General features: G+C 55.2%; 1 protein-coding gene across 2 annotated transcripts in view; it reads left to right on the top strand.

The window, feature by feature from the left end:
* The window catches only part of KCNQ4 (potassium voltage-gated channel subfamily Q member 4), a 52,349-nt gene extending 43,161 nt beyond the window's left edge, over positions 1 to 9,188 (top strand). For both annotated transcript variants that reach the window (XM_087820840.1, XM_087820841.1), the window contains 5 exons: positions 1,524 to 1,744; positions 3,511 to 3,610; positions 5,834 to 5,965; positions 8,067 to 8,196; positions 8,976 to 9,188. In XM_087820840.1, coding sequence (XP_087676966.1) covers positions 1,524 to 1,744; positions 3,511 to 3,610; positions 5,834 to 5,965; positions 8,067 to 8,196; positions 8,976 to 9,188 — 796 coding nt within the window. The remainder of the gene's footprint in view (positions 1 to 1,523; positions 1,745 to 3,510; positions 3,611 to 5,833; positions 5,966 to 8,066; positions 8,197 to 8,975) is intronic.
* The last annotated feature ends 3,645 nt before the right edge of the window (positions 9,189 to 12,833 follow it).

Consider the following 12,833-nt stretch of genomic DNA (forward strand, 5'->3'; position numbering starts at 1 on the left):
CAGTATCTTGACTTTGTACCCTGGACCCCATGCCTTGGGCATGGGGGACCCTGGCTCCCAACCAACCCTGAAACCAGAATCTATCCTCTGCTATACCCTTGATCTGAAAGCCCCTGAAAGCAGGTGACACAGTCTTGTCCCCCAGTTCCTGCCCCACCTCAGGCCTCCTCTGAGACTGGCTGGTGCTCTTCTGAGCCAGGACCCTAGACATTTGGGGCAGAAGGGCCCCCGAACCTATCTGCCAGGGCCCTCCAAGTGGCAAGCCACAGCAGGGAGGCAGCCGTGCCAGCCACAGGGCATGGGATGGGGGACGTTTGCATAGGTCCTACTCCAACAGCGATAACATGGTCCTTGAACCTCTTGGACACAGAGTTACTCTACCAGGTATTGGTTATCCAGGGCCTGTTCTGGGGAACCTGAGCTCCCCAGCCTGTCTTCCATGGTTTGGGATATGTGGTGGGGATCTGGGTGTGGGAAGGGAAGTTGGAGCACATGCAGACATGCATGTGTGTGCTTACACAGCACAGACGTATCTAGGTGCTGTTCTCTGGGGACTTAGTGAACAGGCAATGGGGGGTGGTGTAGGGCTGTGGAGGGGGGAATCCATGGTCACATGGGCAGGTTGTCAGCCCAGGTGAGCAGAATTCAAGCAGGTGAGACCACAGAAGAACAGGCTATGGACCTTCCCTGGGAGGGCAGGCACCAGACATGTCCTGGGCACACATGTGGGCCCAGCTGCTAAACCCACAGGGCCAAGGCCCCTCGGCAGGCCAGTCCACTGCACACCTCCAGCAGCACCACTTACCCTGGGGTCTGTTTGGCAGAGACCTCTGGGATTTTACAGTACACGGCCTGTGTAGCTGTGCCAGGTCCTAGGACCCTGGCCTGACCGGTGTGGGATTAGATGGCTCCAGGAGTGGGAAAAGGAGGGAGAAAATAGAAATTGGCAGATGTACACACACCAACATGTGTACACACGCTTGTACATGTGTACCCACTGTCATGTGCATGCACACAAACACAACCACACACACACCCTCAACCCCATATAGCCCGCCCCGTGTACTGAGGGGCTGGAGGCTCACCGCAGCGCACGGCCCGGCGAGCTTCTCCATCCTTTAGCAGCCTGTCTGCCCAGACTAGTCACCCTCCACCCATCCACCCAGCTGGGCCAGGCCAGCTCCTTTGTCCTTCTGTCCGTCTTTGACTTCCTTCTTGGGTTTCTGTCCACTCCTTCCACTTTGACATCTGTCTCCTGTGCACCCCTTATCTGTCTGGGCAATGAGGGGTGGGAGGTGGGGGTGGGACAGGGGGAGGATCTGCTCAGACTGATCCTGGGTCAGCTTCTTGTCGGAGTCAGGGTCCCCCTCACCACACCCTTGTCCCATCCCAGAAAGTCTCCCCTTGGTGGAGAACCAAGACCCAGTAGCCACCCCCAAGTCCCAAGTCAGCTGTGTCTCTACTCACGCCCACCCCAGCTCCAGCTAACTTGACTCTCTCCCCCGCCCAACCTGCCCTGCCAGCAGCCGGATGGGCATCAAAGACCGCATCCGCATGGGCAGCTCCCAGCGGCGGACAGGCCCCTCCAAGCAGCACCTGGCACCGCCGTCAATGGCCACCTCCCCGAGCAGCGAGCAGGTGGGTGAGGCCACCAGCCCCACCAAGGTCCAGAAGAGCTGGAGCTTCAATGACCGCACCCGCTTCCGGGCCTCTCTGAGACTCAAACCCCGAGCTTCTGCTGAGGGTGAGCCCTGGGGGTCTGGGGCTCTGGACCTGCTTGAGGGTGGCAGGGTGGGGACAGAGGGTGGCAGGGTGCGGACAGAGTCCAAGCTAGGGGTGGAAAGACTTGGTTCCAGTCCTCACTCTGCAATTGATTGACCATCTTTGGGTACCGGTCTTCTGGTCTGTAAAATGGGTGTCGTGATACCTGCTTGCTGGGCTCCAGACTGAGAACCAGATGAGAATGCAGAGGGTGGCATTTGGTAGTGGTTAAGGGCACAGACTTCGGAACCAGGCTGCCTGGGTTTGAATACTGGCTTTGCCACATGTCTTGAGTAATCTAATCTCTCTAGGACTCATTCTCCTCATCCGTAAAATGGGGGTGATAATAGTACCTACTTCATAAGGTTGTTGTGAGGATTAAAGGAGATTATCCATGGAAGGCGAACAGAAGAGTTTTTGGAATATAGTAAGTGCTCATCAAAAGCGGGCTGCATTATAGATGTGTGTTGGAAGGAGCAGGAGTCCATACTTGCTGAGCCTGAACTGTGTACAGCCCCACAGTGGATTTTCTTGTTTACTTCTCCCAGCTACCCTGGGAAGTAGGCTCTGTTTTTATCCCCATTTCACAGACACGGAGACTGAGATTTCTCAGCTAGTCAGTGGCAGAGCTGTTATTCTCAACCAGGTCTGTCCAGCTCCATAGCCCATGCTCCCCACCCTGTCCCTCTTTACTCAGCCCAGCCGGCAGATATAAGGCCGTGACCCTGGTGGGGGTAGCCTTTTAACCAGTTAGGTCACTGATTTGAGTTCTAGCTCTGTTCCTGACTTGCACTGTGACTTAGGCAAGATACTGCCCCTTTCTGTGCCCCAATGTCCTCTTCTGAGAAATGAGAGGGTTGGACCAAGTTTCCTGGAAGAGTCCTCCCAGCTTTGACGTGCTTTAGACTCTTGGGTGGGAAAAGGAGGGGGGGTCGACAAGGATGGAGGATGGGGACAGGAAGCCCCTTTGACCCTGGAGGGAGGGGACCCAGCGCCCCCGCCTCTGTCTGTGCTGTGTCGGCCCCTAATGTGCTGCTGGCTGACAACTGAGAGAGCCCTTTCCTGGGAAGTTAGAGAACTGCACAAACCAGTCTTTGGGAGGTGCTGACCCAGGGGAGTCTGGGCATGGCTGGTGCCCTGGGCCTCTTCCGTGCTCAAGAACGTACCTGGCCTTCCACCAGCTCATGTCCTCATGGGGCCAGTACAGCGTCACCTGTCTGTGCGGTGCAGGGCACCGGCCTCGGAAAAGCCTTTTCTCTCATCTGGAAGGAAAATGACTTGATTTAGGGCCCTTTCCCCGTTGCAGAGCTGGGCAGGGGAGCCAGCCCCTTGAGCTTCCTTCCCTCTGGGCTGAAGGATACGACTGTGTGCGTGACCGTGTGCAGAGGCCACAAGCCTCTTTTCTCTGGGACGCCCTGTCCTGCATGGTGGAACCAGTGGGGCTTCCTCCAGGGCTTTGTGCCGTTTGCCCCAGGCCAGGCTAGATGTGCTTCCACACAGCCGTCCACCGGGTAGAGGTTTACCTGACTGGCCACAGGGATATGCCATGCAGTGAACTGAGGATTCCCACTCTGGGTAGGGCATCGGGGAAGGCTGGAGCCTGGTCTGCCTTGTGCCCCCAGGAAGGCTCTGGGCCCTGTCTGGGCCTTGGTCTCCCTATCAGTACTCCTGAGGGTGGTTTGCCATGTGGCGGTAGCAGATGGGAGTGGCTCCTTCTGCTGCCACCACCTGGGTCCCCTGACTTTCCAGAGGGCCCCTCCGAGGAAGTAGCAGAGGAAAAGAGCTACCAGTGCGAGCTCACAGTGGACGACGTCATGCCTGCGGTAAAGACGGTCATCCGCTCTGTCAGGTGAGACTTAGGCTCGAGGTAGGTTCTCCCCCCATTCATCTGCCACCCATTGCTGCTCCCCATCTGGGGCCTGCCCTCATGGCCAGGCCTGGCCTAGGTCCCAGGCACACCAGCTGCTGCCTGCCTGGCACCCTTGTGTGGGTGGGTGAGGAGGTGGCATATGGCTCCTAGCAGGGTTTCCACATACTCTTACGTCTGGAGGGCTGGTTGGGTGGGGCTGTTGGCTCAGCTACCCATCACTGTCCCTCTCCTCACACCCGCAGAATCCCCTCTGCTTCTCTCCCCATCCTCTTGCTCATTTTACATCAAAGTCTCTTCTCTTTATTTCCCTCTCCCTGGCTATGCATCAGCATCTTCCTGCCTCTCCCCGTGTCTCTGTCTTATGCACTCTTTCCCTCCCTCCGTGTCTCAGACTTTCTCTCTCTCCTTGGGTGTCTTGACCTCAGCCTGTCTGTTTCCCCAGGACTTCCTCTAGAGCAGTGGTTTTCAAACCACAGGTCACAACAGTCTGAAATCAACACAGTGAAATCAATTTAGTGGGCCATGGTCAGCATTAAAAAAAAAAAAGAATAGAATAGAAAATACCAGCATGCATCTTAGTAGTAAGGGTAAATAACGTTTATGAAACTTGTGTTTTTAGTTATGTGCATGTGTGTATGTGTGTACTGGTTTCTGACGTAAAATATATTTCTTACGGTAGGTCTTGGTCAAAAAGTTTGAAAGCCCCTGCCCTACTGACTCTACTAGCTGTCTCCTTGCCTCCACAATTAAGGGTGACCAAACTCTCCTGAGCCCTTTAGTCATGGCCCAGCCATGGATCTGGCCCCCAAGCTCCTTGGCATGGAGCCTTGGCCTAGTCTTCATCTCCAGCCTGCAGCTTGAGTTCCAGAGATGCCTTCACCCCCAGGTCTTCCAGACTCACTCCTCTCTTCTCTGGCTCATGCATCTGCCCACAAACCTCTTACCTTTGTGTTTCTTTAAAAATCAGAGTCAGCTGGATCCCCCCCCCCCAAGAACCTGAGTTCTCTTCCCACCCTCTTTTTATATATCCCCCCTCTCCCCTCCAAGTGACTAGCTTCTGGAACACAGCAAGCGCCTGAGCTGCCACCTGGCCCAGGTCAACACTCCTTGGCCATCCCACAGATTCCTTACACCCAGCATCCCCCAAACCTGTTCCTGGGCCCCCATTCAGGCAGTGGCACCACCATCCATAGGAGTCACCCTGGACTCAGACTTCAAAGCCTTTCAGTCCTGAATTGGTCAAAGCTGTCTCGTATCTCCACCCCGCTGCCATCTTCTGGCTCAGGCCCATCCCCTGGAGCTGGTCTTCCTGCCTAAATTTCTTTCAGGAGAATAAGCCCCAGGTTCCCAGGTTCCCTCCAGGGCTGGCAGAATGGACACGTTAAAGCAGAGTAAACGACATGGCTCCTTCCCCACCACCCCAACTTCCCATTGCCCATTCTCTGCCAGGGATTCAGGGCTCTTCAGAGTAGCCGCCTCCAGCCTCTGTCTCAAGGCCAGTCTCTTTCCCAGTCTTCTCATATGCTCCACCCCACCCCCACCCCCCTTTCCTTCCCAACTTGTGTCGGCTGCTTTGAACTGACCCACTCACACACCTTTGTGCCTGCCGGTGTCCAGAAAGCCTCCCTTCATTCCCCTCCTCTTGCCCTGGCATTAGGAAGTATCCCTCTTAAGACTTGCCTCCTGACCTCACCAACCAAGGTCTCCCTTGTCATGGTCCCCAGCCCTCTTTCTCTATTCCTTGACATGGCCCCTGTCACCCCATAATTGTCTGTATCCTCTGACTCCCACCTCAGACTAGGGCTCCTGAGGCCAGAGATGGGATCTGACGCCCTTTTGGGTGTCCAGGGTCCAGCACAGCTATGCTAACAAGCATTTGCAGAGTGAATGCAAAAATGTCTTGCTCCAAGCTGTCATCAGCAACAGTGCCCCACCTAGCAGGGCGCAACCAGGCCGGGTCCCTGCCCTCTCAGGCAAATGCGACTGCAGATAACAGGCACATAAAAGAATTCCAAACAAACCTAGGGGTCGGGAGGCTCGGGAGGCTCAGGCGTGGTCGGTAGGGGAGGCTGGGAGGCTCAGCAGGGGCTGTTTGCGGTGCCCCAAACCGGAGAAGCCCTGGTGCTGGACAATTCGGTAGCAAAGGGGCAGAGATGGGGCTGGAAGACAATTCCTTCCCTCGGAGACACCCTTCCCCGACAGGATCCTGAAGTTCCTGGTGGCCAAAAGGAAATTCAAGGAGACGCTGCGACCCTACGACGTGAAGGACGTCATCGAGCAGTACTCGGCAGGGCACCTGGACATGCTGGGCCGGATCAAGAGCCTGCAGGCTCGGTGGGTGCGCCCGCCCACAGCGGGGGAGCGGGACGGGGAGGCCTCCTCGGTCGCAGACTCTGCGCCAGGTCCCCAGGCCAAAGCCCCTCCGCAGGCGCCCGAACGAAGCCCGAGCGCCCCCTAGGGGTCGCCGCGGAAGCTGGAGATTCTCAGGGCTCAGGCCAGACCCCGCGCCTGTCTTGAACATAGCCTAGCGCAGGTCCCCTGGGAAAACCCTATTGACCTGCACAATTCAGGAGGCGTCTTTAGATGACTGTTTCCTGGTCATAAAATAACAGCCTTAAAGGGGATGGGCAAGTTGTACACCATACTGCCCACCTCTTGCCTCTCTCCACCCAGCGTGTGGGAAGAATTCTCACACCGAGACTCCAGATCACCCACACCTTGCAGAAGTGAGAAGTGGAATTCTCACTTCTTGTTCATTCATTTGTTCTCTCAGAAATAGCCATTGGGTATTTGTTACTTGCCAGACAGTGGGGATGTGGTAGAAAGCAAAGCAGTCCCTGCCCTCGTGGAGCCTTCATTCTAGTGGAAGAACAGATGGGATATAACCGATGCTGATAAACACTGAGAAGAAAAATAAGGGCTAGGGTGCTGCGGATTGCTATTTTAAGTAAAAGAGAAGGTGATATTTGAGACAAAAACGGAAGGTGAGGCAAGCAGCCCTGTGGCTGTTAAAATATTTTTCAGAGGGAGCAGCAAGTGCAAAGGCTTTGAGATGGGCAAGCGGCTGGGCTGTTGTTTCAGGGACAGCACGGAGCCTCGTGTGAGGAGCAGGTGCTGTTAGAAGGCTAATGGCACTTACAGGCTGTATAAAGCCCTGTAGGCCACTGCAAAGATGGTGGTGTTCATCCAAGGTGAGATGCAAGCATTGGAGAGCTTTGAGCACAGGACTGATGAGATCTGAGTTATATTTTAAAAGGATCACCCTAGGTGGTGTGTTGAGAATGGCCTGTAAGGGAGCTAGGGTGGAAGCAGGGAGACCAGTGAGGATGCTACTTCAGACGTCCAGGCAAGAGATGATGGGGACTTGGACAAGGGGAGAGGTGGTTAGATTCTGGATGTATTTTGAAGATAGAGCTGACAGGGTTTTCTGATGCAATGTAAGAGGAAAAAAGTGTCAAGGTTTCTGGCTTAAGAGGAAAAAGTTGCTTTCTGTTGACACAGGGGAGGCAATGAGTGGAGCAAGTTTTGATCAGAAAAATTGGGACGTGTTGGGTTTGTGATGCCTGTCAGACATCTAAAAGGAGTGTTGATCTGGCAGTTAGAGGAGTGTGGAGTTCAGAGGAGAGGTATGGTGCTGGGGTTATAGACTTGGTGTTAACAGTGTATAGTGGAATGAACATTTGGAACTGAAGACATCACTCAGGGAGTGAGAGTAAATAGACAGAAGAGGTTCTAGTAGTGAACCTTGGGTCCTACAGTATTTCAAAGTTGTGGAGATAAAGGAGGAACCAGTGAAGGAGAATCATTGAGGTAGGAGAACTGGGAGAGGGTGGTGTTTGGGAATCGAAATGAAGAAAGTACAGGACGTACAGGGTGTGCAGATGTGCCCAGCACTGCTAGTAGGTCAAGTATAATGAGGACTGGAAAGTGATCTTTGAATTTAGCAACATTTGGGATCTTGACAACAGCAGATTTGATGAAATGGTGAAATGAAAGCCTGATTGGAGTAGGTTTTAGAGAGACTGGAAGGAGAGAATTGGGGATAGAGGGTAGAGAAAACACTTTCAAGAATTTTGCTGTAAAGGAGAGCAGAAAAATTATGTGGGACCAGCTCCAGCCTTGTCTACCTAATAACTCACATTCCCACTGCGCCTCTCCCTCTTTCCCCGGGTCCGTTTCCCACCTGTGCTCCCACCAGGTGGCTGTTTTACTCGTCATGTTTCTTCTGTGCGATGCCTTTGCTCGGCTAGTTGGAAAACCCTCAAAGCGGTGGCCAGGCCCCTCCGTCTGGCAAAGCAAAACGCCCCGCCCCGCTCAGGTAGCCTCCCCCCGTCGGCGCAGGCCGTGCCCCCCCTTTCAGCTGGCAACCCCGAGTTCTGGTGGGCGGGCGGAGTGGCGCGCGTCGGGGCCCTGTGACGGTCCCCTTTCCTCCCAGGGTGGACCAGATTGTGGGAAGGTGCCCCGGGGACCGGAAGGCCCGGGAGAAGGGCGACAAGGGGCCCTCGGACACGGAGGCGGCGGATGAAGTTAGTATGATGGGACGCGTGGTCAAGGTGGAGAAGCAGGTGAGTGTGCGAGCGCGTTTCCTGGGCGTGGGGCGGCTAGTCGTCGGCCGGGACGCTCGGCAAAGTCGCGGGGACAAGCACGCGGGGAGGGTGCGCTTCTCAGAGCCGCAGCCCCGACTGCTCACCGGCGGGGGAGGCCCTAGCGGGACCCCGCCCCACAGATAAGCCCTGCCTCCCAGGAAGCCCGCCCACGCAAACCCACCCTCTCCCGCCAAGCCCCGCCCCAGGCTCCTCTAGTCTCAGATTAACCCGCCTAAGTCCCACCTACTTAATCTAACCCCGCCTCGGTTGTCCGGTTGTTAAATTATTCCAACCAGTCAGAACTTAATTTTGTTCGGGGACTAAGCCCCAGGTTACCAGCTTCGTCCCGCCCTCCGGCCACGCTCCGCGTTTCCCAGATGCGCCCCTCCCCGGACAAGCCCCGCCTCTTAGCCGCGTCCCGCCCGCAGTCCCCGCCCGGCCCGCCTCCTGGCCGCGCTCCTTCCAAGCCCCGCCTCCAGCATCGCCCCGCCCCGCCCCGGCCCCAAGCCCCGCCTCCAGCATCGCCCCCGCCCCCCCAAGACCCACCTCCAGCATCGCCCCCGGCCCCCCAAGACCCACCTCCAGCATCGCCCCCGCCCCCCCAAGACCCACCTCCAGCATCGCCCCGCTCCGGCCCCAAGCCCCGCCTCCAGTCCCGGGCCCCAAGCCCCGCCTCCAGCATCGCCCCGCCCCGGCCCCAAGCCCCGCCTCCATTCCCTGCCAAGACCCACCCACCTCCCTCCGCGCCCCGCCCCCAGGTGCAGTCCATCGAGCACAAGCTGGACCTGCTGCTGGGCTTCTACTCGAGGTGCCTGCGCTCGGGCACCTCGGCCAGCCTGGGCACCGTTCAAGTGCCGCTTTTAGACCCCGACATCACCTCGGACTACCACAGCCCTGTGGACCACGAGGACATCTCCGTCTCCGCACAGACGCTCAGCATCTCCCGCTCGGTCAGCACCAACATGGACTGAGGGGCTTCTCCGCGTCGGGACTGCACTCGGCCAGCCCCTCGGCCTGGCGCTCGGACCCGCCCCCGGAGGCCTCGGACTCTTCTCTTACTTGAACTCGCTCCCTCGCGGGGAGGGAGGCCACGTGCAGTATTGAGCTGCCTGGGTGGGCGAGATACCCGCTGTGGGTGCCAGCGACCCGCCCCACCTCAGGAGTGTGAGATGCCAGGCCGCATAGAGGGCAGCAGCAGCACTGCCCCGCGACCTCTGGGCCCCCAGTGCCCTGCCCGTTCCATCAAGGCCCCACCCGGCCCGCCTGGCAGGGGCACTGTCCCAGGAGTGAGAGCAGGTCGCTGGGGCTCTGAGTTTGAACCAGCTTCCAGCTATGCAAGGTGAGGTCTCTTGGCCCGCCCTTTGGACAGAGCAGGGAAGCCCTCCCGCCAAGTCCCCGCCCCCTTGGGGGTGGGCCCAAGGTGCCCTCACAGGTACCCACAAGCACAGGACCCTGCCATTAGGCAGGTGGGCACCATATATGCAAACTATGTTAAATATGCAACTTTGGGGACCCCCATGGGGTCCCTCTGCCCATCCCTCATCAGGAGATGGGCCCCCAGCAGTAGCTGGTCTCAGGCTGCTTGGCCATGGTCCCCATTTACACTCTTTGGCTTATCACCCCCCTCCCCCCACCCAGCATGGGACCTGTTTCTCCCTTGCCTCCTCCAAGAGCAGTGCCTGGGCCTTTCTTCCCTTTTTCAGTGTCCCCTCCCAGGAGCTCCCTCTTCCTGCCAGATGTCCATGCCCCTTTTTGGCCCTCCATTCATTCATATTTGACAGCACATGTTTCTGTGTTCTCCCCCAAATCTCCCATAATGCTCCCATGTCACACAAACATGTCCCTTTAGTTTCCCCAGACATGCAGAAAGTCTCTCACAGTCACACTGACATACACAATTAAACACACATGGAGATATGAGCACAGAGCCACTTAGCCTTTCTGGGGCCTCTGCAGCTGATGCCAGTGGACTGGCCTTGCAGGATGATGTCCACTAAGTGGTGCCCCCCACTCCATCCAAGTAGGAGAGGGAGCTCTGAAGTGACTGCCGGTCTCTCCAGGCCCCACCCCAGAGCTTTACTAGCTCCCTTTTCTCAAGAAGATCTACTCCTCACTGGTCCAGGAGCCCTAACTGCTGCCTCTGTGTGTCCCCAAGGGCCCTCCTTGATGTCCCCACAGCACAACTTAGGCCTAGGCCTCTGGGGCCTGGAGGGCATTGGAAAGACCCCAGGCCCTTCTCTAGGTGGATACCAAGCCCGCTTTTATCTAGGCATCACTATAACTCCCAGAGAGAAAAATAATGCACCCAGCAACTACCATTGTTCAGGCACCAACTGTGCATCTGGCACTCACACGCACTGTTTCCTCTCTTTCCATACCCCTTTTCACTTTAATTGGCAGTCCTATATTGGCATAAGCCCCCATCCACTCCAGGCCCCCAGCACCTCTTTAGTATCCCTACACCTTTGTCCCTCTTCTGCAAAGCTATTGGAGGTGGCAGGAGAGTGATAGGTAGTGGGGTACCAGTTAAAAGGGGGTTCATGCCCAGCTGCCTGCATCTCATGACTGGGGACCTGCATGCACCAGCGCCAGGGCTGGGGTTGGATCTTGCTCAGCCCCATGGTGCCCAGCCTCTGCCCAACATGCCCTCTGCATGTCACCATCATGCCCTGGATGAAGCCTATCCTGGCTTACCTCACCTGCACTGCACTGTCCCCAGAGAGCCACCCCTTGGCCCCTCAGAGACAGAGCTGTGGAGAGGGGCAGGAGAATGGGATTACCCTATGACCAAAGGAGACTGGGGAAGAAGCCCTCGCTCCTTCCACAATCAAGGTTCCCCACCAAACTGGTTCTCAGATATGCAAGTACCTCACTTTGTTAACTTATTAACTTATTGGTTTCATTAAAGTTTTCTGTAGGAGGTGGTTGGCCTTGGCTGTTTGGTGGCTGTGGTGTGGGGCACCTGGTCTGGGGGTGGGATGAGGTGATTCGGATTAGTCAGGACTCTTGATTGTAACAACAAAACTCAATCCATTATGGCTTAAGCAAAAAAAGAAACTTATTGGCCCAGATAACAAAAAATTCCAGGGCCTAGATCTGGCTCCAAGCACAGCTAGATCCAGGTAATAAAATGTGTCAGCAATCCATCTTCTGTCTCAGCCTTCCTCTCAGGCAAGCTGACCTTTCATGATGACCCCCCTGCACTTCCAAACTTACTTTCTTTTGGCTCAATTCCCCAGTGAAAAGCGGTGCCACTTTCCTAAGTTTGCATCAGTTGGGCACCAGTCAGGAAACAGAAACTGTACTAGGTTTTTCAACAGAGATAAGTGACTCTAGGGAATGGGTTACACTGATACAGGTGGGCTGAAAGAACACAAGAGAACACTGAGATAACCTGGAGAAAAGTCACTGCAGTAAGCAGCTACTGCTCCTAAAGCAGGAACACAGAGAAGAGGTGGGGGTTAGCAGAACCCACAAGCTTGATGGGGGAGCCGTATAGTTCTAGGCTCAGAGGCCTAAAGGGGGTTGCTGTATGGTTGGTGAAGTACCTTTTAGGGGATACAGTGAAGTTTGGGAGTGTAGAAAAATGCTGAAGGCTGCAATCAACTGTTCCTGGTAAGATTGGTAAGCAAAGGAAAAAGGTCTCCGCTCCTCCTGCTTTCCAGTCTTTCCCTTATTGCCAAAGGCAGCTAACAAAGGAGTAATATGGGTTGAAGAGCCCCAGCCCCAGTATCACAAAGCAGAGTACAGAAGGCTGCATTTGGAACTAAAAGATAATAGCTTAATAACTGCCACAGTCCACCTCTTTGGACCACTCAGTATCCAAACACATCAATCCACACATACTTAAAACTGCATATAGCAGCAGTAGCTTTCACCTAATAAGATGAAACTATCTTGCATGCAAATGAAGACACTCTAGCCCTCTTCTCCCAAATGGGGAAAACACAAAGTCCCGCCATCCAATAGATGTATCCATCTCCAGGAGTCAGTTGTTGAATCCACATTTGGGATTCAATTGCAATCTATATAAAATAATAGGGGGAAAGGAGGAGGAAGGAAAAAATAAATTACTTAATATATAATGCGCGCACGCACACACACACACACACACACACACACACTCTCACACACCCCAAACAAGGAAGAAAACATGCATAGCTGTAATAGACCTTCTGGTAACTCGTCACAGTGCCATAGTTGATCTATACTTTATATCTCTCGGTCATATATATACTTTTTCTTCTACTGCCCTTCTATGTTCCCTTTGCCCTAAGCCAGGCCTCAGCTGGTTAGGGTTCTTTACTTTGTTGAGGGACCCAAATAGTCATTCCTGAAGGGTCTGAATCCTCAATGGGCCTGCATGGTTTGGGGGGGGCATAGCTTTTTGTTAACTTCTACTGCTGCACATGGAAGCGCTAAGAGGGACCGTAGGGAATCCCCTGGGTTGTAGACAGGGTCCTCTTCACCCTTCTCATGTAGCAAAACCCCGGTTCTGCTAACGAAGTCCCGTAAGGCAGCCAGTACATTAAATCTTCCTTTACATGTTGGTTCAGTGGCATGAGGAGCCCAAAACGGCCAGTGAGAAGTTTCAACTTCCAGTTCAGTGAGCACTG

Source organism: Miniopterus natalensis, chromosome 9, assembly GCF_054644295.1.
Source record: "Miniopterus natalensis isolate mMinNat1 chromosome 9, mMinNat1.hap1, whole genome shotgun sequence".
NCBI classification, from domain to species: Eukaryota; Metazoa; Chordata; class Mammalia; order Chiroptera; family Miniopteridae; genus Miniopterus; species Miniopterus natalensis.